This window comes from Setaria italica, chromosome IX, assembly GCF_000263155.2.
Source record: "Setaria italica strain Yugu1 chromosome IX, Setaria_italica_v2.0, whole genome shotgun sequence".
NCBI lineage: Eukaryota > Viridiplantae > Streptophyta > Magnoliopsida > Poales > Poaceae > Setaria > Setaria italica.
Window position 1 is genome coordinate 28,203,242 of NC_028458.1, and position 21,875 is coordinate 28,225,116.

General features: G+C 46.8%; 1 protein-coding gene across 1 annotated transcript; it reads right to left on the reverse strand.

The window, feature by feature from the left end:
• Nucleotides 1–1,127: 1,127 nt before the first annotated feature.
• LOC101776067 lies at nt 1,128–1,814 on the reverse strand. Its single transcript, XM_004983269.2, has one exon. It carries the CDS (start codon nt 1,730–1,732, stop codon nt 1,382–1,384), a length of 351 nt encoding a protein of 116 aa, XP_004983326.1. The 5' UTR covers nt 1,733–1,814; the 3' UTR covers nt 1,128–1,381.
• Between the last annotated feature and the right edge of the window lie 20,061 nt (nt 1,815–21,875).

The following is a 21,875-nucleotide window of genomic DNA, read 5'->3' on the forward strand; positions in this document are numbered from 1 at the left end:
GGTAGGTAAGCCGCTCCGCGTCCCTCTTTACTTTAGATCGAGGGTTAGGGTTAGAGTTTTACTTTTCTTTTCTGTTTCTTTTTCGATCTACTTCTTTTTCCCGATCTAGAAAAGCTTCTAGTGAGGTGTCTGATACCATTGTTAGGAGCATGCCTAGGATCTCTAGATGCATGTCTAGTCGGGATCACAATCAACATGAAGGTCTTGGGGTTTCTGGTGTCAACCGAGAGCGATAGAGAGAGAGATGAGGGTACCTTCACCCCTAGGGGTGGAAGCAGCAGAGCTGCTGGCCATCGCGGGTTCTGTCATTGAAGATCTGCGCAAGGCAGTGACCCGCAGTGAAGTTGCGTTGCCGGCGCGACGGCGGCGGTGCTTCCCGTCGCTACTGCACAAAACCTAGATCGGTTGGTGTGTCGGTGGGGCGGCTGGCAGCGGCGAACCTCGTGAGCCGAGCTGTGGTCCCCACCGTGTCTATATAGCGCAGCACGATAGGGGCCCACCACCCAATGCTAGGGTGGGCGCCCCCAATCAGAGCGCGGATCAAAGGTCCCTATGGACCTTTAGGCCCATTGGGGAGGAGATCAATCTAATTGTTAACAATTAGGCACCTATTTATTGATTGTCGCTTTGCTCGTGCTGTATAGTCCATTATACATGCAGCCTCAGGACTTTATAAACCTCATAGTGTGTCGAATATGTTTGGGGCTTGGCTATAGGGTATAATTAGTAAGGATCTAGTTTGGTTGGGGTGGCAGCTGCTTATTGAACGTTGCGACTTTGTAGAAATGATTTGGTTTTTGAAAAGAAAAATTCTACATCCCCTTTGCAGATTATCTTCTCGGTTACGCACTGGCGGCTTCATATATACATGCGCGATCTTACATAAGTCCAGACCACATGATTTGGTTATTGCGGCATCACGATGGATGGTGCAGGTGGCCGAGGAGTTTTTTTACTCGAGCACATGGTGGGTGGCAGTCTAGTTGTCGAATTGAGTGTCGTTAGGGCACCAGTTTTTTTGTGTTTCTTTTGTAAGGTTGTGTGCATCTTGGATATACAAAGGTCAGGAGTATTTCAAGATGTTTGTATCAACTCGATGTAATGATCTTGGAATTAATAAAACATTCTTTATAAAAAAGATAAAATCACTGCTACTGTTTGTCCCCGTAAGAAGAGTTCCAGAACCACATTGCTTTCTTATATATAACGTAGAGGGGTGAAAAACGAAAAAGAAAGCTCACATGGACACTACAAAAGGCTAGTTGGTACACTAGTACATCAACAGTAAAAGGTATGAAAAAACCAGAAGCAACAACAAGTGAACAATGAGACACCAAGCATACGTGCGCGATCGAAACGCAAGACGAACCGGCTAGGCGTTTCAGCACTTGAGTGTCTTGAAGCACGGGAGGTGCTGCAGCTCGGCCAGCTTCACAGTCGGCGCGGCTGGCCCTTTGATCGGGCCGCATTTGCGTTCGTGGCGGCGGTGCAGGCTGCAGGGCACCGACACCTCCCGCTTCAGCTGGCAGAGGCACTTCTCGTTCTCCACCACGGTACAGCACTGCTCGCGGATCTCGTCATGGGCCAGGCAGTTGGTGAAGTACTCGATTTGCGTCTGGCAGCTCTCCTGCGCGGGCGCGCCACCTGAGTAGTATGCGGCAGCAGGTGCGGCGGCTAAGGCGCAGACGACTACGGCGAGGACGAGCACGGCAGCAAGGTTCGCCGGTGCCATGGGGCTCAAACTGAAGGTAGCTATGTTTGGGGTCGAAGCAGCTGGGATAGTCTGTGACTCTATGAGCAGTCCTGTATGGGATGACGAGTGACGACCCATGCCGACCCCTGCCTCCTTTCATAGAAGCTGCTGGGTGGACGGTAGCGGCACGGAACGTGCAGGAGCATGTGGTAGCTGTGGATGCTGTCTATTATTGCACGTAGTTTAATTAGTTTGTTTTTACAGCGACTAGAGCCAAGAATTTTTATATAGTACTTGCTCCTTGTTGTCTGAAGCTGGGTCCAAAACAGGAGTCAATTAAGTGAGTGGTGATATATTCACCCCTCTTGATCATTAGGGATCCAATGGCCCGAATGCGCTTCGGTTGGATTTGTCATGCATGTTTCTGGTGGGCACTGGGGCATATTGACAACCAAGAACAACTAAGAAGAGCAATGGGTTGGAGTTGTCATGTTTCCGGTGGGCACTAGCTAGGAACTCAGCAATATGGGCCACGAGCACAAGAGATGTAATCAGTCAAAATATGGCAAATTAATTAAACTGTTGTTGCTTTACAGCACATATAACAAATTCTTTAGAAGCAAAAAGCATATCCCTTACGCGAGTATGACTACACGTATGATATGAAGTTTTACGATGCAATTTGGAGGACTGCTACACATATGACTGATTTTTTACACTTCCCACCAGAAAGATACCCACAAGAAAGATGGTCCCTTGTGCGAGTAGGGCGTAGGAACCTCTGGTTCCTTTGCCCATCGGATCGGAGAGCCCATCTGATAAATCACCGGGCTGTACGCCTAGAAGGAAATCCGTTCCAAATTATAGGTCATTTTGGTACTTTTAAATTTATTTTTATTATGCACTTAGATATACCCTATGTCAACATGCATAATAATATATATAAATATATAAAAGTCAGAATGACCTATAATTTAAGACGGAGGAAGTAGGTTGTAAAATATCCACATATTATTTTGTACATGTACCTTGAAGCGAAGCATGTAGGCTACGATAGCCATACCAATTTATCATCTACTGCATTCAACCAGTATACTTGCGAGTAAAGAGGTCATGTATCATTATAATTGTACACGCAACACAGCGAACACAATGTTGGAGCAGCCGGTCCAACATAGATGCGCGTCGATATTGAGAAAGTAGTCGACCGTTATCGCCTCATCCTCATCCCAACATAAACCTCACCCACTGATCAACACATCAGCAACAACTGCAGCGCCTCCATGGAGTAGACACATATGGAGATAGAATGTAGTGCACAGGTGTGCTAGCACCGCAGGCCCAGCTAGGTCTTCAGGGTTAATCCGAGTGCACGTGGCAGCTCGGGTTTCTAGCACGATGAAATAATGACTTGCCCACACCCCACTCCACATATTTTTAGAGGACGCTAATAGGCTTGCACACTGTTAGCCCATTAATAGCCTAGTCAATCCCTCATGGATCAACATCCATTGGCTTTGTAATCTAAATTGTTTACGATTGGCTACTGGGCACATTACCAACATACCTTTTCTGCACAAAGAGCTTGTTTTGCGGAGCTTCTTGATCTGGGGTATTCAAAAATTTTGTGCACTTAGAGCTATGAGTGTATTACATGTGTTTGGGTGACTTCTATTTTTTGTGTGTGCGTTTGTGCGAAAGTAATTGGCATTCTTGGCTAGCTGCGGCGTCTCTCTAGGTGAGAAAACGTCACCCGTCTGATTCACATTATGCAGTTAGGATTGAGCCACGTTTCTAATTAGTTTTTGCCAAAGTACCCTCGAGCATAGAACATCCTGCTTTTTTGGAGCATTTAAAAAAAATACTGACATTTTAAAAAATTTCTTTTAACTAAACACATTCTCTATTCCCAAATATTCAAAAACGGTTTTACAAATAAATCTTGCATAAACATGAGCATATGTGCTGCATATGTGCTGCATTTGATTGCTCTAGCAACCCCTCTCAAACCTCTCTTCCCAAGCGTTTCCTTATAAACCTTCTCTCCAAAACCCTTTGAAGTAATATTTAAATTTTATTCAAATCAATGCCAAAATTCCTATTGAATATCATGCAAATATAATATTCAAATTCTTGACCCTGTCCTCTCATCATCCAAAGTCCTAGAAACCTTATCAAAATATTTCCTTTCGTAAAAACCTTAAACCTAATATTCAAATCTAATTTGAATATTAAATCTATCCAAACACTCTCAGCTTCCCAACCCTCCCAAAAAGCCTCCAAGTTCCAGACCAAACTATGCCCCACTTCAAATCCTATTCGAATCATTTCAAATTCGAACTCCAAATCCATTTAAACAAAACCAATTAGAGGATAAATAGGCCTCAAACTTCCTTTTTGGCCCGCCCCACTATCGGCTCATCCTCCGCCCGCGCACCCACACTCGAGGCCCACTCGGCATGCTCGCCCATGCCCAGCACGCGGCCCATTCCACGCTGCGTCCCAACTTGCCTCGCGGCCCGCTTGCCCGCTCTCCGCGCGCTGCCAGCGCCGCCGCCGGTGTGCGATTCCCCCAGTGCCGCTGTGGTTCGCCGCTCCGCTCTGCCGCGCTGCGCACCGCCATGCCCGATGTGATACCCCCCTCCAGCCCTATCCCTGGTCGAAGGCCACCTCAACGCAGCTGACCATACCGCTGCCATCCCTTCCCCTAAACCCCAGCGCCACCTCATCGCCGCCGCATTAACTCTGCCCCACCACTGCACTACGCTCCTACGCGGTACAGCTTCCCGTCGCCCATCCTTGGCCCTCACATATCCCTGCTGGCTGCCATGCATGGCCCCTGGGCAATCATATCCCCGCCGCGGTGCCAAGCCCCTTGCCGGCCTCATCCGACATGCCATCCTCCCATCCTCACCCCTCCCCAACAACGTGGCAGCCCCCCTACACCCCCCTCCGTACCTATAAATAGCCTACCATCCTCACCCTTTCTCTACAGAAGCCCGACGCGCATCGTGTACTGTCCCCCAAGTACCGCGCCTCTTCCATTCCCTCCCCCATAATCCCAGCACCACCAACGAGCTCACCTTGTTCTCCTCTTTCCCCCAGTGCTAGCTCGGACACTGGCGGCGAGCTCTATCCCGGTTCCGGCGACACTCCGCCGTGTTACGCGGCGACGCTCCGCCGTGTTATGCGGCGGCGCACATTGCGGGCCGCCGCCGCCGCTGCCGGCCTCGACATCGAAGCGATATGCTGTCACCGCGTCGTTGCCCCTCCGTCCTACTCCCCCTCCCTGCCACACGGGTCCGGCCGTAACACCGTCACCTCGTCCGTCCCTCCCCTACCACCTCGCATCCGTGCGCATGGTCGACTGGACTGCAAATAGGAGGCGCGCTGGTCCACCAGTCCACCAAGCTGGCGCACAGCACGGTGCGTCGGGCGGACCCCACCCCTCAGCATCATCTATGTGTAATTGCTGGGTACACCCGGTAAAGTGTACACAAGATTCTAGTTAGATCCGTTCCACTATGCCAAAAATTCCCCAAAATTCACCAAAACTACTAAGAAATATTCTAAACCTATCCATGCCTTTCATTTCTATAGCTCATCCCATATAGACCCTTTTCCAAATTACTCATCCGACACACAATAGGAAAAGCCCAATGTAGTGTACACCAAAAATAGCCTCTCTATTTATTTTAATTCCAAAAAAAATCCTATGAAAATTTGCAAAAATATCTTAGGTCCATATGAACCTATTCCCACTCTTACTCTCCCAATTACACCTCATATGCTCCCTTGGCTACCCTAGCGTAGCTGTTACCCTTTCCTGCCATAGACGTTCACTGCCCGCGAAAGCATCTAACAGTCGCAAAATAGTCAAGCCATCATTTTTAACCAGGTTACATCCGAGTCACTGTCGATCATCTCCTGCCGGAGGTGCAAGCCTGGGGGGTAGGATGGAGGAAGGGTGAACTCAAGAAGATGATGGTATAACCTAAGCCTCCTTGATGCCTGATCTTGCTCGGCTCCGTCTGTCACCGTGTGACTATCCCCTAGCACCGAGTCAGGTCCAATAGAATCCATCGAGCAAACTCTCTAGCTTCCTATTCCACTTGATCTTGCCCAGCTCTACCTGCCGCTATGTGGCTATCCCCTAGCACTAGGCCAAGTAGAAGTGGTGTCTACCAAGCGAGCTCTCAAGTCTTAAACCTAGCATCAAAGAAACACCGAAACCCAAAACCATGTGAACTTGTCAGAGCTCCTCCCGCCATAGAACAGGGCCCCGAGATAAAGTTGAGCTCAGTGTGCAAGTTTCCTAGCCTTGAAATCCATCCTCACAACACCCACATCATACCTAGAGTCTATTCCAAAACCTAGCTGTTATGCTGCCCAATTCAAACCTCATATATTGACCCAACCTAGCTGATATACTGCCGAACCAAAACCCTAGATATCGATAAAACCTTGCTGTTATGCCTTAGGAAATCCGTTCTTAAACTCCCTAGTATTCTTCTGAAGTCCAACCCTCCAATCCATTAATTATTAGAATTCCATTTCTAAATTATTAATGAATTATTCCTCTTTATCTGGAGATTATTCATTAGATATCGAATAATTCCCAAAACCTCCATCGTCTAGTCTTTTTCATTTTTCCTAAGCTAGATATTGATTATTATAATTGTTTGCTTGTTTATGTGCTTGCATAAGCTGAGGATACGCCCAACTGGAGGCCCAGGATCCAGAAGGCCTTAAGCTGAAGGTCCATGTCATCCAAAAGATGAGTTGAAGCATTAGCCTGACCACGCTCCGATGAAGACTCCGACGAGAAGCCAAGGCCTGGTCAACCTAGGAGGCGCAATGAAGGCAAGTCCTTAGCACCCACCCCTCGATCATATTTTTATCCTATATTTCATAAATATTAAAATTCACCAAGATAATAACTTGACTTGCATATGTTATAAAACTATAGGAGCAACCCACGTATATTGTCTTCCTTGCCTTGACTTGGAGCCACCTCTAGCCAAACATCCTGGTAACGACCCCAGTCATGACTGGATCGACTATCGAGCGCCATTTAGAAATAGAATTTTTAGGAACATTACAAATACAATGATTTTTATGAAAAAACCCAAATGGCGTGGGGTTTCATAGTAAATCTAAAATGAGCCAACTAAAGAGTTAGAAACCCCTAAGGACAGGACAAGGAAGTAAGGGGGTAGCCTCATTGATGGATTCTATCCCAAAGCTTACTTTGGTCATATAAGGATCGGTTCATGGGCAAGTCTTTCTAGTGATACATATAGCCATACGAGCCAAAAAGGTACAACCTTCAGGAGTACCTAGTTATGTGAGGCATTGATTCAAACCCCGCTAGCTGAACCTAGTAATCTATCCCAATGGGCCACGGTGGGCAACAGATATGCTGGAGCAGGACCTTCGCATAGTCCTAGGTCTGGTTGGCACAGGTTGACTGAGAGGGTCGGAGACCCTGAGGGCAGAGACCCTGTTTATTTTCTTTGTGCACACTCTCCCAGGTTGATATCCGCGTGACGGATGATAGTCACCCCTGTTTAGACCGCAAGTGTATTAGTGGATGGACCTAGGGAATGCTATCTAGAGATAGACGCGGGCGGGTATGGATCTTGTGGGTCAGCACCGCCTAAAGCTAAGGTATGGGCTGACTGAACATATGGATAAAGTGTCCACCGCTGCACAGAGTCATAAATCTATCTAGATTGCCGAGGCTCACTGTCACAAGCCCACATAGTTAAAGCTCCCGTTGATTAGTAAACATGTGTTTATAAATTGTGTGATGGTGAGATGTGTTGGGATACGAGGTAGGCTACACTAGCGCAAATCAAAATTCTACCGTGTATAACCAGGAAGAACTGCCGTATAAGGATCACGGGATTACCACTCGACGCACTACTGGTGCGGAAGATGTAGATATGCGTCGATGCAGTGAAGACGATCACGTAGTCGTACGTAGTCGATCAACGTAGTCGTACGTAGTCGATCACGTCCAGCAGCTCCTCAACAGCTCGTCCACGTGCAGCAAGATCGCCTCCGGTGCCGCGCCTCGTCGTCGGCTCGTCGTGGCTCGTCGGTGGCTCGTCGGCGGCTCGTCCAAGTGCTGCAGGCGCAACACCTCCAAGGTATCCACACGTGCAGGGAGGAAGTGTCGCAAACCGGACTGCTAGATCCGCGAGTTGCAACAGCCAAGGGCGTGGGAGGCGCGGCAGGTGTGTTTCGCCAAAAAGGTGTAAACCCTAGGGCGCCCCCACCCCTCTATTTATAGAGGTTCCTGACGGGCCTCTGGATCCGAGGCCCATTAGTACTTCTCAACCTAATCCAACTCGGATCAGATCCGAATTGGGCTTCCAGCCCCTTAAGTGTGTGACCCTATGGGTTCGGATACGTATAGACATGGCCCGAGTACTCCTACTCGGCCCAATTGTCGGTAGCGGCCTCTAGCAAGACGTGCCAACTCCTATACGCACACGAAGATCATATCAGACGAACCATCACAACATAATATACATGCTATTCCCTTTGCCTCACGATATTTGGTCTAGCTTCAAGACGACCGCTCTTTCTCGATCCTGTGATTCGGAATCCCTTTGTAGGTTAGCTCTTAACCGTACATAGCATGGCCATGCATTTTTGGATCCGATCACTCGAGGGGCCCAGAGATATCACTCTCAATCAGAGAGGGGCAAATTCCATCTTGATTGACCATGTCTCATAGCATGTTTCTTGACAAACCCGAAAGCTACCTTTATAACTACCCTGTTACGGCGTAGCGTTTGATAGGCCCTAAGTAGGTCGATCCATATCTAGAATACATGCGACAATCTCAGGTCTAAGGACAAAACGTATATGTTGTTTAAAGAGAGAACTACTTCTCGTGTTGGGTCAGTCCTAACACATGTCTCCACATGTGTCCACATTATTAGTTCAACATCTCCATGTCCATGACTTGTGAAACATAGTCATCAACTAATACATGTGCTAGTCTAATATTCATGTGTGTCCTCACATGAACTCCGACTAGGGACAACTTTAGAATAACCATACAAGTAAAGAGTTTCACATACAATTCACATAATTGCAAATCAATTCAAGTAGCCTTTAATGGATATTCAATGAACACAATATACAAATCATGGATACAAATGGAATATCATCATCTCTATGATTGCCTCTAGGGCATACCTCCAACAGTCTCCCACTTGCACTAGAGTCAATCTAGAAGATACCTAATACCCATATCTCTTACATGCGCATCATGCTTAGCCTGCGGGAGTGGTTTTGTCAACGGATCAAAAATGTTCAGATCCGTGTGTATTTTGCATATCTTAATCTCACCCCGGTTAACGAAGTCTCGAATGAGATGGAATCGCCGCATTACGTGTTTGTTCTTCTGGTGGTTCCTTGGCTCCTTTGCTTGCGCAATTGCCCCATTGTTATCACAGTAGAGATTCAATGGGCTGGACGCATTCGGGAACACACCAAGCTCAATGAGGAAATTCCTTATCCAAACACCTTCCTTCGCGGCTTCCGAAGCCGCGATGTACTCGGTTTCTGTCGTAGAATCGGCCACCGTCTCCTGCTTGGAACTCTTCCAACTAACAGCACCACCATTCAGTGTGAACACAAATCCTGATTGTGACTTTGAATCATCTCTGTCGGTTTGGAAACTAGCATCGGTGTAATCTGTTACAACGAGCTCCTCCTCACCTCCATAGACGAGGAACATATCTTTAGTCCTTCTCAAGTACTTAAGAATGTTTTTCACCGCTGTCCAGTGACTCTCACCTGGATCAGATTGGTGTCTGCTTGTCATGCTTAGCGTATATGAAACATCTGGGCGAGTACTTATCATTGCATACATGATAGATCCAATAGCCGAGGCATATGGCACTCTACTCATGCGATCCCGCTCATTAGCAGTCGAAGGACACTGAGTCTTGCTGAGATGTATGCCATGTGACATAGGCAAGAACCCTTTCTTTGCCTCTTCCATGCTGAACCGCTTCAATACTTTGTCAATGTAAGTATCTTGGCTTAAACCTATAAGCCTTCTTGATCTATCTCTATAGATCTTAATGCCTAGAATATATGCCGCTTCCCCTAAGTCCTTCATCGAAAAACTATTTTTCAGTGAAGTCTTTACGGACTCAAGCATAGGAATGTTATTTCCAATCAGTAATATGTCATCCACATATAAGATTAGAAATACTACAGAGCTCCCACTAACCTTCTTGTAAACACAAGACTCTTCTTCGTTCTTGGTGAAGTCAAACCCTTTGACCACTTCATCAAAATGAATGTTCCAACTCCTAGATGCTTGCTTCAATCCATAAATGGATCTCTGAAGCTTGCATACCTTTCCAGCATTTTTCGGATCGACAAAACCTTCGGGCTGTATCATATACACGTCCTAAGTTAGGTTTCCATTCAGGAAAGCTGTCTTGACATCCATCTGCCATATCTCATAATCGAAATATGCAGCTATAGCTAGAATAATCCGAATGGACTTAAGCATCACTACGGGCGAGAAGGTCTCGTCGTAGTCAACTCCTTGAACTTGTCGAAAACCTTTTGCGACAAGTCGTGCTTTATAGATGTGAACATTTCCATCCATGTCCTTTTTCTTCTTATAGATCCATTTGCACTCTATGGCTTTAACACCATCAGGCGGGTCAACCAAGTTCCAAACTTGATTGTCTCCCATGGACTCTATTTCGGATTGCATGGCATTCTGCCATTTTTCCGAGTCCGGGTCCATCATTGCTTCTGCATATGTCGCAGGCTCATCATTGTCCAACAATAATATTTCCCGCATTTCGCGGAGCCTTGCCGACCTTCGTGGTTGTGGCGGTACTTCTCTTGCCATGGGTATCTCAATTTGTTCTGCTACGTTAGCATCACTCATTGATTCTTGCCCGATCGGCTCATCTTGAACTTCTTCAAGATGCACTGTCTTTCCACTCTTTTCTCCTTTGAGAAACTCTTTCTCTAGGAAAACCCTGTTCCGAGCGACAAAGACTTTGCCTTCTGATCGGTTGTAGAAATAATATCCCAAAGTTTCCTTTGGATATCCCACGAAAATGCACTTATCCGACTTGGGTGTGATCTTGTCCGACTGAAGTCGCTTGACAAACACTTCACATCCCCAAATCTTTAGAAAAGACAAACTAGGAACCTTTCCAGTCCACATCTCATATGGTGTCTTGACTACGGATTTGGATGGTACCCTATTAAGTGTGAAAGCTGCTGTTTCTAGAGCGTATCACCAAAATGACAACGGTAGGTCCGACTGGCTCATCATTGATCGAACCATGTCTAACAAAGTTTGATTACATCGCTCGGACACACCATTTCTCTGAGGTGTTCCAGGCGGCGTAAGTTGTGGAACAATTCCGCAACTCTTTAGATGATTGCTAAACTCGTGGCTCAAATACTCGCCTCCACGATCAGATCGTAAGGCCTTAATTTTCTTGCCACGCTGATTTTCAACTTCATTCTAAAATTCCTTGAACTTTTCAAAGGTTTCAGACTTGTGCCTCATCAAGTAGACATAGCCATATCTACTAAAATCATCAGTGAAAGTTATGAAGTATTGGAATCCTCCTCTAGCCATCGTGCCCATTGGTCCGCATACATCACTATGTACGAGTTCCAACAAGTCTACTGCTCTCTCAGGAAATCCTGTGAAAGGCGTCTTGGTCATCTTGCCTAGCAAGCAAGCCTCACATGTCTCGTATGATTCAAAATCAAACGAAGTTAGAAGTCCATCAGAATGGAGCTTCTTCATGCGCTTATCACTTATATGACCCAAACGACAATGCCACAAGTAGGTAGGACTCAAATCATTAGGCCGAGGCCTTTTAGCACTTACATTACAGATAGGTGAACCATCAAGATTTAAAACAAATAATCCATTCACAATGGGTGCAAAAGCCATAAACATATTATTCTTAGAGATCACACAACCATTGTTTTCACTCGCAAATGAATAATCATCCTTCATCAAACATGAAGGAGACAAAATGTTTCGACTTAAACTAGGAACAAAATAACAATTATTCAACTCCATAATAAATCCTGACGGGAGGTGGAGTTGCATCGTCCCGACGGTCAACGCAGCAACTCTTGCATTATTGCCCACACGGAAATCAACTTCTCCTCTTTCCACGCTTCTACTTCTTATCATTCCCTGCATCGAATTGCAAATATGAGCAACCGATCCGGTATCAAATACCCAAGAATTAATAATTGTATCAGCGAGAAATATGTTGTCTATAACATTAACAACAAGCGTACCTGAGGTAGAAGTACTCTTACTTCCGCCATTCTTCAACGAAGCTAGGTACTGCTTGCAGTTTCTCTTCCAGTGACCAAGTTCATGACAGTAAAAGCACTCTTTATCTGGAGCAGGTCCAGCTTTAGCCTTGGGCGCTGGGTTTGGCTTGGACACTCCAGCCTTACCCTTCTTCTTCCAAGAATTGCCCTTCTTCTTGAAGGTAGGCTTGTTCTGTACAGCCATCACATGGCTGGTACTAGCGCTTTTCTTAATGTCTACCTCTGCTGTCTTGAGCATACCACACAGTTCATTCAGACCCTTCTCCGTCCCATGCATATGGTAGTTCGAGATGAAGTTCCCATAGCTAGGAGGAAGAGATGAAAGAATGAAGTCAGTGGCCAACTCTTTGCCCATTGGGAAGCCCAGCTTCTCCAATCGCTGAGTGTAACCAACCATCTTGATTACATGTGGTCCTACTGCTGCGCCTTCTGCTAACTTGCACTCCAGAAAGGCTTTGGACACATTGAACCTTTCGGTCCTAGCCTGTGTCTGGAACATGTCCTTGAGCGCCACGATCATATCGTGTGCCTCATGATTTGTTTCGAACTGCATCTGCAGCTCGGGTTCCATGCAAGCAAGCATAAGGCAGCTTACCTCAAGATTAGCATCAAATGCCTTCTTGTAAGCAGCCTTAACGGCAGCAGATGCATCATCAGCAGGTACTGGTGGTAGTGGGGTGTCTAGAACATCTTCCTTTTTATCAGCCCTGAGAACAATTCTCAGGTTACGGATCCAATCCGAGTAGTTTGTTCCATTCAACTTGTCCTTCTCAAGGACCGAACGCAAAGCAAACGATGTGGTGGTGTTGCTAGGTGCCATTTAATCTACAACAAAAGTAATGCAAAATACACTAAGACAAACGTATCCATGATAGAGCAAATTACATTAAACTATTTTAACAGAATCTACTCCCACTAAAATCAATATCCCTCTATTGAAACTTAGTGATTCAGGATCCACAACTAACAAGTCTACTAGTGAGCTTTAACATCACCGCTAGCAAACGAGGTAGATCGGTAAGCAACTTTTGCTAATCATATCACATATGACTCCTGTTGTTGGGTGACATCTCTATGTCTCGGCGCCCAACCGTTATGCCCCAAGGTCCTTAACCGTTAAGATGACCTCGTTAAGCTAACCAACCCTTATGCGTGTAAGTGTCCGACACAAACCCGTCTAGTCAAGGAAAACTAGTGGTACCCTAATTTCATAGACCCACCACTAATTGTACAAGACATGGGACGGTGCAAGTTTTAGTTGGGAGGGCATACTAACTTAAAATTTGCGAGGGATCGTTCTACTTCTAACATCACAGCATGCAGAAAGTAAAACATAAACAGAATAGCATTCACACAGTTGTGACACAGTATGGCCCGTTTTCATATGGTGATCTCCATCTCCATGGAACCTATTCACCATGGTGATCTCCATCTCCATGTTCCATGTGCGCCATCCTCCTGGTGAAGAGTCCTCCAAGAACTAGAGCATGCTATTACGCCTAATAGCTAGTAAAGAATCTAGTAATGAAGATTACATAGTTGCTTGGATCATCACAGATTGGTACGCAGACCATTAAATACAATAAAGTGACAACACATATGGCTCCTGCCGTGTTGCCGTACGCGCGACACGCAGGTCACGAATGAGTTACACACATGCATCACATACACAAGGGGGCCATACTGATCACAAGATACATACATACATCCTGCAAAACAGAGTTAGGCGTCCTAACGTTCCAAACTTCGGAAGCCCGAAACTCCATCTTCCAAGCCGAATTTGGGAAATCTAATTTCGCCGAAAATTGCAAAGCTATTGAATTTCATGTGTAACTTTTTCTGTAGATCAATTTTCATACAAAAATCGCCCCAATCCGAGATCGTACCGAAAAGTTACGGCTGATTTACCGAAGCATACGCATACGGCAAAAATCCCGACCCCGGCAGTAGATCTCATCTACCATTGCACATCTAATGCGCCTAGCGTATGTCCCTGGGTTTCAATTCAACCAATCATATTGATCTTCGCTCACTGCAACTGGATTTACGTGTATCACTTAACTCCGATGGCGGAAACCGACCGGTAGGAGTATGTCGTTACACTACCATTGCAGCAAGGGCACGAAACCAGGACATAGATCAAACAGAAAACTCGCATATCTCCATATGCTCACATCCCGAATCCAAAACTAAGCAGCTACGGCTCTGATACCACTGTTGGGATACGAGGTAGGCTACACTAGCGCAAATCAAAATTCTACCACGTATAACCAGGAAGAACTGCCGTATAAGGATAACGGGATTACCACTCGACGCACTACTGGTGCGGAAGATGTAGATATGCGTCGATGCAGTGAAGACGATCACGTAGTCGTACGTAGTCGATCAACATAGTCGTACGTAGTCGATCACGTCCAGCAGCTCCTCAGCAGCTTGTCCACGTGCAGCAAGATCGCCTCCGGTGCCGCGGCTCGTCGTGGCTCGTCGGTGGCTCGTCGGCGGCTCGTCCAAGTGCTGCAGGCGCAACACCTCCAAGGTATCCACACGTGCAGGGAGGAAGCGTCGCAAACCGGACTGCTAGATCCGCGAGTTGCAACAGCCGAGGGTGTGGGAGGCGCGGCAGGTGTGTTTCGCCAAAAAGGTGTAAACCCTAGGGCGCCCCCACCCCTCTATTTATAGAGGTTCCTGACGGGCCTCTGGATCCGAGGCCCATTAGTACTTCTAAACCTAATCCAACTCGGATCAGATCCGAATTGGGCTTCCAGCCCCTTAAGTGTGTGACCCTATGGGTTCGGATACGTATAGACATGGCCCGAGTACTCCTACTCGGCCCAATAGTCGGTAGCGGCCTCTAGCAAGACGTGCGAACTCCTATACGCACACGATGATCATATCAGACGAACCATCACAACATAATATACATGCTATTCCCTTTGCCTCACGATATTTGGTCTAGCTTCAAGCCGACCGCTCTTTCTCGATCCTGTGATTCGGAATCCCTTTGTAGGTTAGCTCTTAACCGTACGTAGCATGGCCATGCATTTTCGGATCTGATCACTCGAGGGGCCCAGAGATATCACTCTCAATCAGAGAGGGGCAAATTCCATCTTGATTGACCATGTCTCATAGCATGCTTCTCGACAAACCCGAAAGCTACCTTTATAACTACCCTGTTACGGCGTAGCGTTTGATAGCCCCTAAGTAGGTCGATCCACATCTAGAATACATGCGACAATCTCAGGTCTAAGGACAAAGCGTATATGTTGTTTAAAGAGAGAACTACTTCTCGTGTTGGGTCAGTCCTAACACATGTCTCCACATGTGTCCACATTATTAGTTCAACATCTCCATGTCCATGACTTGTGAAACATAGTCATCAACTAATACATGTGCTAGTCTAATATTCATGTGTGTCCTCACATGAACTCCGACTAGGGACAACTTTAGAATAACCATACAAGTAAAGAGTTTCACATACAATTCACATAATTGCAAATCAATTCAAGTAGCCTTTAATGGATATTCAATGAACACAATATACAAATCATGGATACAAATGGAATATCATCATCTCTATGATTGCCTCTAGGGCATACCTCCAACAAGATGGGGCCGAGGCCCTGAGAGAGTAATTTTGGAATGATGCTCAAGCCGGCCCAGAAGGACCCTGATGGTCTCTAGTGCTCTTTAGAATATGGGAACTGGTAGGGAAGGTAAGATTCCCCCTCCAGGGCCAACAACTTAAAGAATATGATTTCCTTCTTTTCTTTTTCCAAAACTCACCGCAGCCTACATAAATCATTTTCAATTAATAAAACTAAACCTCATACCCTTCCTTGATTATCCTTGCATATAATATAATTTTCAACCCTAGGATTTGTTGAGTTACTCAGCCTTGCTTTCATTTGTACAGGTTAGGGTTTATGGTGCTATAAGTTCATTCTGCCTATGGAATGGGTAATTGCATTGCTCTCCGCTACGTAAGGTGAAAAACTATTTTTTATAATTTATGCATCTCTTATTGTTTGAAGCTAATCTGTGATGAGGACTGTATCAGCTACTGATTCAGGGACTGATAGAGGTAATCAGCGGGATTCCCGGAAGGAGATCCCCACAGAGCATTTGTATAATCAACCCACGGTTTGTGCATTCTGATTATTTTGAAATCAACGCACCGAAACTCCAACTTATGATGTGGTAATTTTGCAAAGAGATCCTTGTTATTTGGTATAATTAATCCGTGTCCATGCAATGTGTAATATTCCAAAATGACCCTTTATTTTTTCTATAAATCAATATGCAATCATGTATCTTGCTAAAAAGGCCCTAGACTTCCATAAAAGCGATCTATATCCTAGCTCATGCCACAGTAACTGTACCAAAAAAGTTTCATTTTCTCTTAGAATGATCCCATGGTCCATGTACTCGGGACTTGTTCTTGAAAAAGACTCATGCTCCTATGGAATCAAATTGCATTCTGCATAGCCTATTTTTTTAATATAAAGGCCCCATGGTTCTTTGGAATCAGCCCATAGCCACCTAACATCATATTTTCATATGGAAAACTCTCATGCCACCATCCCTACCCATCTCTCTTCCTACCTTTCATCAGACATCAGGTCAAACCCTGTATTGGACTCCACATGTTGAATTTGGAATCCAGATGAGGGAATATGGCTCTAGAAAGATCCTCACCAAGGAAATTGACTAACCCGGTTTTGGACATAGGCTAAACTAGCTTTTTGTGTAACTGAGTAGGAATTGGAGAATTGTACAGAATTTGATTTGTAAATGATCTCCAAGTGGGCCAAGACCTCCTAACACTATAAATATAAAGGGACACGACCGTTTGAGGGTATCCAATCATCACAATAACTAATATATCTTTTATCCTTTACCTTTACCTCTTTACCATACTTTTCCAACCCTATGTGTTGTTCTTCTCTTGTCTCCATGGCATGAGGAGGCACCCTAGCTGGCCTTCTGAGCCTAGGGCAACCTAAGGTGCGCTAGCCTCGATGGGGTCCCTCCCGACTGGGTGTTTGTTGGTGTTTTGCTAGAGATCCGGCGAAACCGCCTTGGCTGTTTTTTGTAGGGGCGCTACAAGGAGTCCCCTACGACGTGCACGTGATGTGCTCGTATGATGGCGTGTGACTTGTTCTCGCATCAATACATTCATATTGTATCTGACCAAACTCCACCAATGTGATATAAGAGGCCCCACAAAAACATATTCAATTTTTTAAATAAAGAATCATATTCCATTATAATACATACTATTACCAAGCCTTATGAATGAACCAAGTTTGATATGCCACTCTTACATTTCTACAAATACACTCATATACATATACCAAAGGTGCATACCCTAATATAACAAGTCCTAGGAGCTCATTATATCATAAGGAACAATAGAGCTTTTGTGCACACAACATGTGAGCCACTATTGATTGATGTGATGTGAAACTTAGAATTAGCCATGCCCATGATGGCCAAAGTTTTCCAAACCAGTTGGTCCAGGTGCAATTTTTCCATGTTCTATCTTCCACACCTCTCCCCCAAACACCCCCACTGCCCAAATTATGTCGATGCCACCACAAGGTTGCTCAAACATGGCTGTTGACGCCAGATTTTGACACGTGTAAAATCGGCGTTAGGAGAAGAAAAGATCGGAAGATGCGGCGAGATACAAGGGCGACAATTGGAAATCGGCCGAGTGCTGCTACAGTCAATGATTGGCCATTTGGTGCTTAAGTCGAGGATCGGCCGATTGATCCTTGGAGTTCCGCCTCGCCCGACCCCTCCAAAGGAGGATCTCCGCCTCGCCCGACCCCTGAGGCTTGGGATCGGACGCGTTCGATCCCCAAGGGAGGATCTCCGCCTCGCTCTTCCCCTGAGGTTTGGGATCGGACGCACCCGACCCCCAAGGGAGGATCTCCGCCTCGCCCGACCCCTGAGGCTTGGGATCGGACGCGCCCGACCCCCAAGGGAGGAGCTCCGCCTCGCCCGACCCCTGAGGTTTGGGATCGGACGCACCCGACCCTCCGAGGGTGGATCTCCGCCTCGTCCGACCTTAGTCCCCAGGGTCGGGATGAGTCTGAACCCTCGACGTGTGGGTCCTGATCGGGTGCCCCTACGCCAAGGAGATGATTGGCCGATTAGGAGGTTGGAATAGTTGGGCTGATGTGGGCTTAAAAAAAAGATTATGAAGATGAAGAAGGGGTCAGCCCATGAAGCGCGTGAAAATAGTACGAATCGTACTTGTAAATATTTGTTTTCTGTTTAGATTTAGGGATAGAGTTCTAGTCGGATAAGAGGTTTGTCTGTTTAGATTTAGGGAAAGAGTTCTAGTCGGATAAGGAGTCGTCTGTACGGGGCTATAAATAGCCACCTTTGTAGATCTGTAATCAACAATCAACTCAATACAACAAACTACTTTTTCCTCGTACTTACTTTCAAGCAGGCGACTTCGCCAACACTTTTTCCCCTTTTCCACGAGTTCGTACAGATTGGCAGGGCTGCATCAACTTGACCTCCGGCTGATCTTGTAAGTTCCGTTTATCGAGTAATTTCTAAGCTTTAACTTCGGGCGCATCGCTATCGTTTCGTTTAGATTTATTCACCAGTTTTCGATATTTACTAGAATTCTAGGTTTTACCTGTTGTTCTAGTTTTATCACCAGTTATCCAGCTTGGAATTAGAACCTTCGACTTTATTATATCTTGTTACTTAATTTACTACTTTCATATAGCCAATCGGATCTGTTCCTAGTGTTGCTACATTAGCGTTGTTTAGATTGCTCTAGTAGTTATCTCTACAAACGTTACCTGGTAATCGGTTGCCTCATAGCCGATTTCCTTCATTACCGCAAATCGACCGATTCGCTGATAAGCTTTCCTAAGATCGGAACTTTAGCCGATCACAACCCCTAGGAACTGACACGTCTATTTCCTTGCCAATCAACAGGTAAGATTGGCTGGCACGCCGCGTGAACCGCACCAAGGCGATTCACCCGAACAGGAGCGAAGCAGATTCTCCCGGGTCGTGTGTCCGACGCTGGGAATTCGATCAGTGGTTTCTAGCGCCAACACACTTTTGGCACGCCCGGTGGGACCAATACAGCCGCCACCATGTCGAAAGCTGCTGAAGTCTTCGAAGATAACATCATCGAAGTGACAGAGGCAGATCTCAGTGACGGCCAGAATGAAGAACTAGAGAAGCAGACGGCATACTACCGGAAGGCATGCCTGCAGTCCTTTAGTCGCACCAGAAGCGGGGAGACTATCAAAAAGACTCCGTTTCCAACTCCCCGCCAGATCACAATCACCGAGGACTCGGACAAGATGTCCGAGATGGTCCAGCAGTCCGTTTATCAAGCTTTCATCGATCAATCCCTGGTGCTTGCGAATACGGTGTACAATGCCGTCATCAGCTCCTTGGCTAGCGAAGTATCTCAAGGGTACAAGGGACCGGCATATGCTCCGCTGATTCCACCAAACAAGAGTTATCCGAATTCGGCTTCTCAGCCGATCCAATTTCCAGTTGGGGGTTCAGGCGCTTCCTCATCATCGATCTCTATGGGGTTACTGGCACACAACACTTCCAGCCACATCCCGTTCAGTTGTCCTCTACGCAGTTCCCTCCGGTTAATCTAGCGCCTTGGGGGGCACCATCAGCCACGACCGTTCAGGATCAATCGGCCAATCAGGGAAGTCCCCAATTCCAGGCATCTTTCCAGGCAGCCACTCGACCAACTATGCCGCTGTACCAGCCTGTCGCACCAGAGATGGGCAAAGCAGCAGAGCTCGTACTATATGATGAAACGAGTGGCTCATTCAAACAGCCGACCCTGAATACGCAGCCGGCTATAACACATCAAATGCCACATACTTTCACTCAGCATCAAGTCATCCCACCACTGATATACCAGCACGTACCAGTCCCTCAGCCGACAGTTTACCAGCAACAGCCGGACTGGTCGGCACGTATAGCAGAGGTGATTCAGGAACAATTCGGCTTGAAGCCGAAGGTGCAGATTTACACCTACAGGACACCGTACCCATCTACGTACGACTTACTGCCGTTTCCCCATCGGTATTAAGTTCCTGACTTCACCAAGTTTTCGAGGATGGACGGCACCTCAACCGTAGAACACGTGAACAGATTCATCATCCAATGCGGAGAGGCAGCGGCGCAAGATGCTCTACGGGTGCGGCTTTTCTCGCCGTCCTTGTCTGGGTCGGCCTTCCAGTGGTTTACAACCGTACCACCCAACTCGATAATTACATGGGCTGATCTGGAGAGGCAGTTTCATAAATACTTCTACGCCGGGGTACATGAGATGAAGCTGTCCGATTTGACCAGCCTCAGGCAGAGAAGCGACGAGCCGATATCCTCATATGTGCAGAGGTTTCGGGAAATCAGGAACAAATGCTATTCTCTAGCTCTGACTAATGCACAACTGGCTGATATAGCCTTTCAAGGTGTCCTGCCTCATATCAAAGAAAAGTACGCCTCACAGGAGTTTGAGAGCTTGAGCCAAATCGTCCACCGATTGTCTGGTCAAGAGGTACGTTCTTTCGATCCACGAAGGAACTTCCAGAAGAAGGTGGCATACTTAGAAGAGGTTGAGGCCGAAGAAGATGCAGAAGTCGGTCTTGCAGAATGGGTTAAAGGGAAGAAGCCGATATCATGTCCGTTCGGCAAGAAAGAGCCAGAAACATTCGGCTTTGACACATCAAAGGCCGATAAAATCTTCGACCTCCTCCTACAAGAAGGACAGATCAAGCTCTCGCCATACCATACTATTCCTTCTGCCGAACAGCTGAAGAAGATGAAATATTGCAAGTGGCACAACGCTACCTCCCATGACACTAATGAGTGCAAAATCTTCCGGCAGCAGATACAGACGGCCATTGAGAAGGGCAGACTTAAATTTGAAGTACCAACAAAACTAGCCAAGCTGATGAAGATCGATCAGCACCCCTTCCCCACCAACATGGTTGACACGGGAAAGAACTGGCTCCAAACCAAGGTGCTGACATCCGAATTGGCTAAAAAGAGTGGCGCCGTAGACCCCAGAAATCAAGCGGCGCCTGAAGACGTCAAGGGGAAGCGGCGGATGGAGGACGATGACGGCGGATCAGGTGAACCACGCATTACTTCCCAGTTCCTGCTCCACAAATATCAGCGGCAACATGAACGCTCAAGATCCCGGGAAGAAGCGATGCGACGACATGAAGATCACTGGAGATGCCCGTTCTTCATCCACTGTTGGGAAAGCAACCTCAGGTTGCCTTCGGCCGATAATTGCCCGGAGTGCAACGGCCCGTATCGTAACAACCGGCCGTTCAACAGGTCTCGCTCCAGAGACGGGAGACCAGAGCCGATCAGTAGGAATGGGCGCGACCAAGACAACCGGCGCCCTCCCGTGCGTGATCGGCTGGGGGGCAGAAGTGACCGATATGACCGGTCGGAAGGCAGGAGCCATGATGGGTCGGGGGGCAGATTTGATCGACATGACCGGCCAGAAAACAGGGCCAGCGTCCACAGTCGGCTTGAAGAGATGGCCGATGCTCGAGTATCAGACGAGAACCCTTTAGGACGCGAACCGGAATGGGAACGCGCCAGGCCACGAACCAAACCAGTGAACCCCAGGTGGTGTCCCGATGGATTGACCAAGTCTCAAAAACGAAGAATCCAGCGTCTCCGCCAGTGGGAACAGCAGGAGGAAGAACAACAGTACACGATGGACAAGAGGGAAGGCAGGTCTCAGGTATGGCGCCCCAAAAGAAATGACAGAGGAGGCGATGAA

Bases quoted from the DNA above. Each gene is read 5' to 3' on its own strand.
- LOC101776067 (XM_004983269.2), bottom strand. From the start codon at position 1,732: ATGGCACCGGCGAACCTTGCTGCCGTGCTCGTCCTCGCCGTAGTCGTC.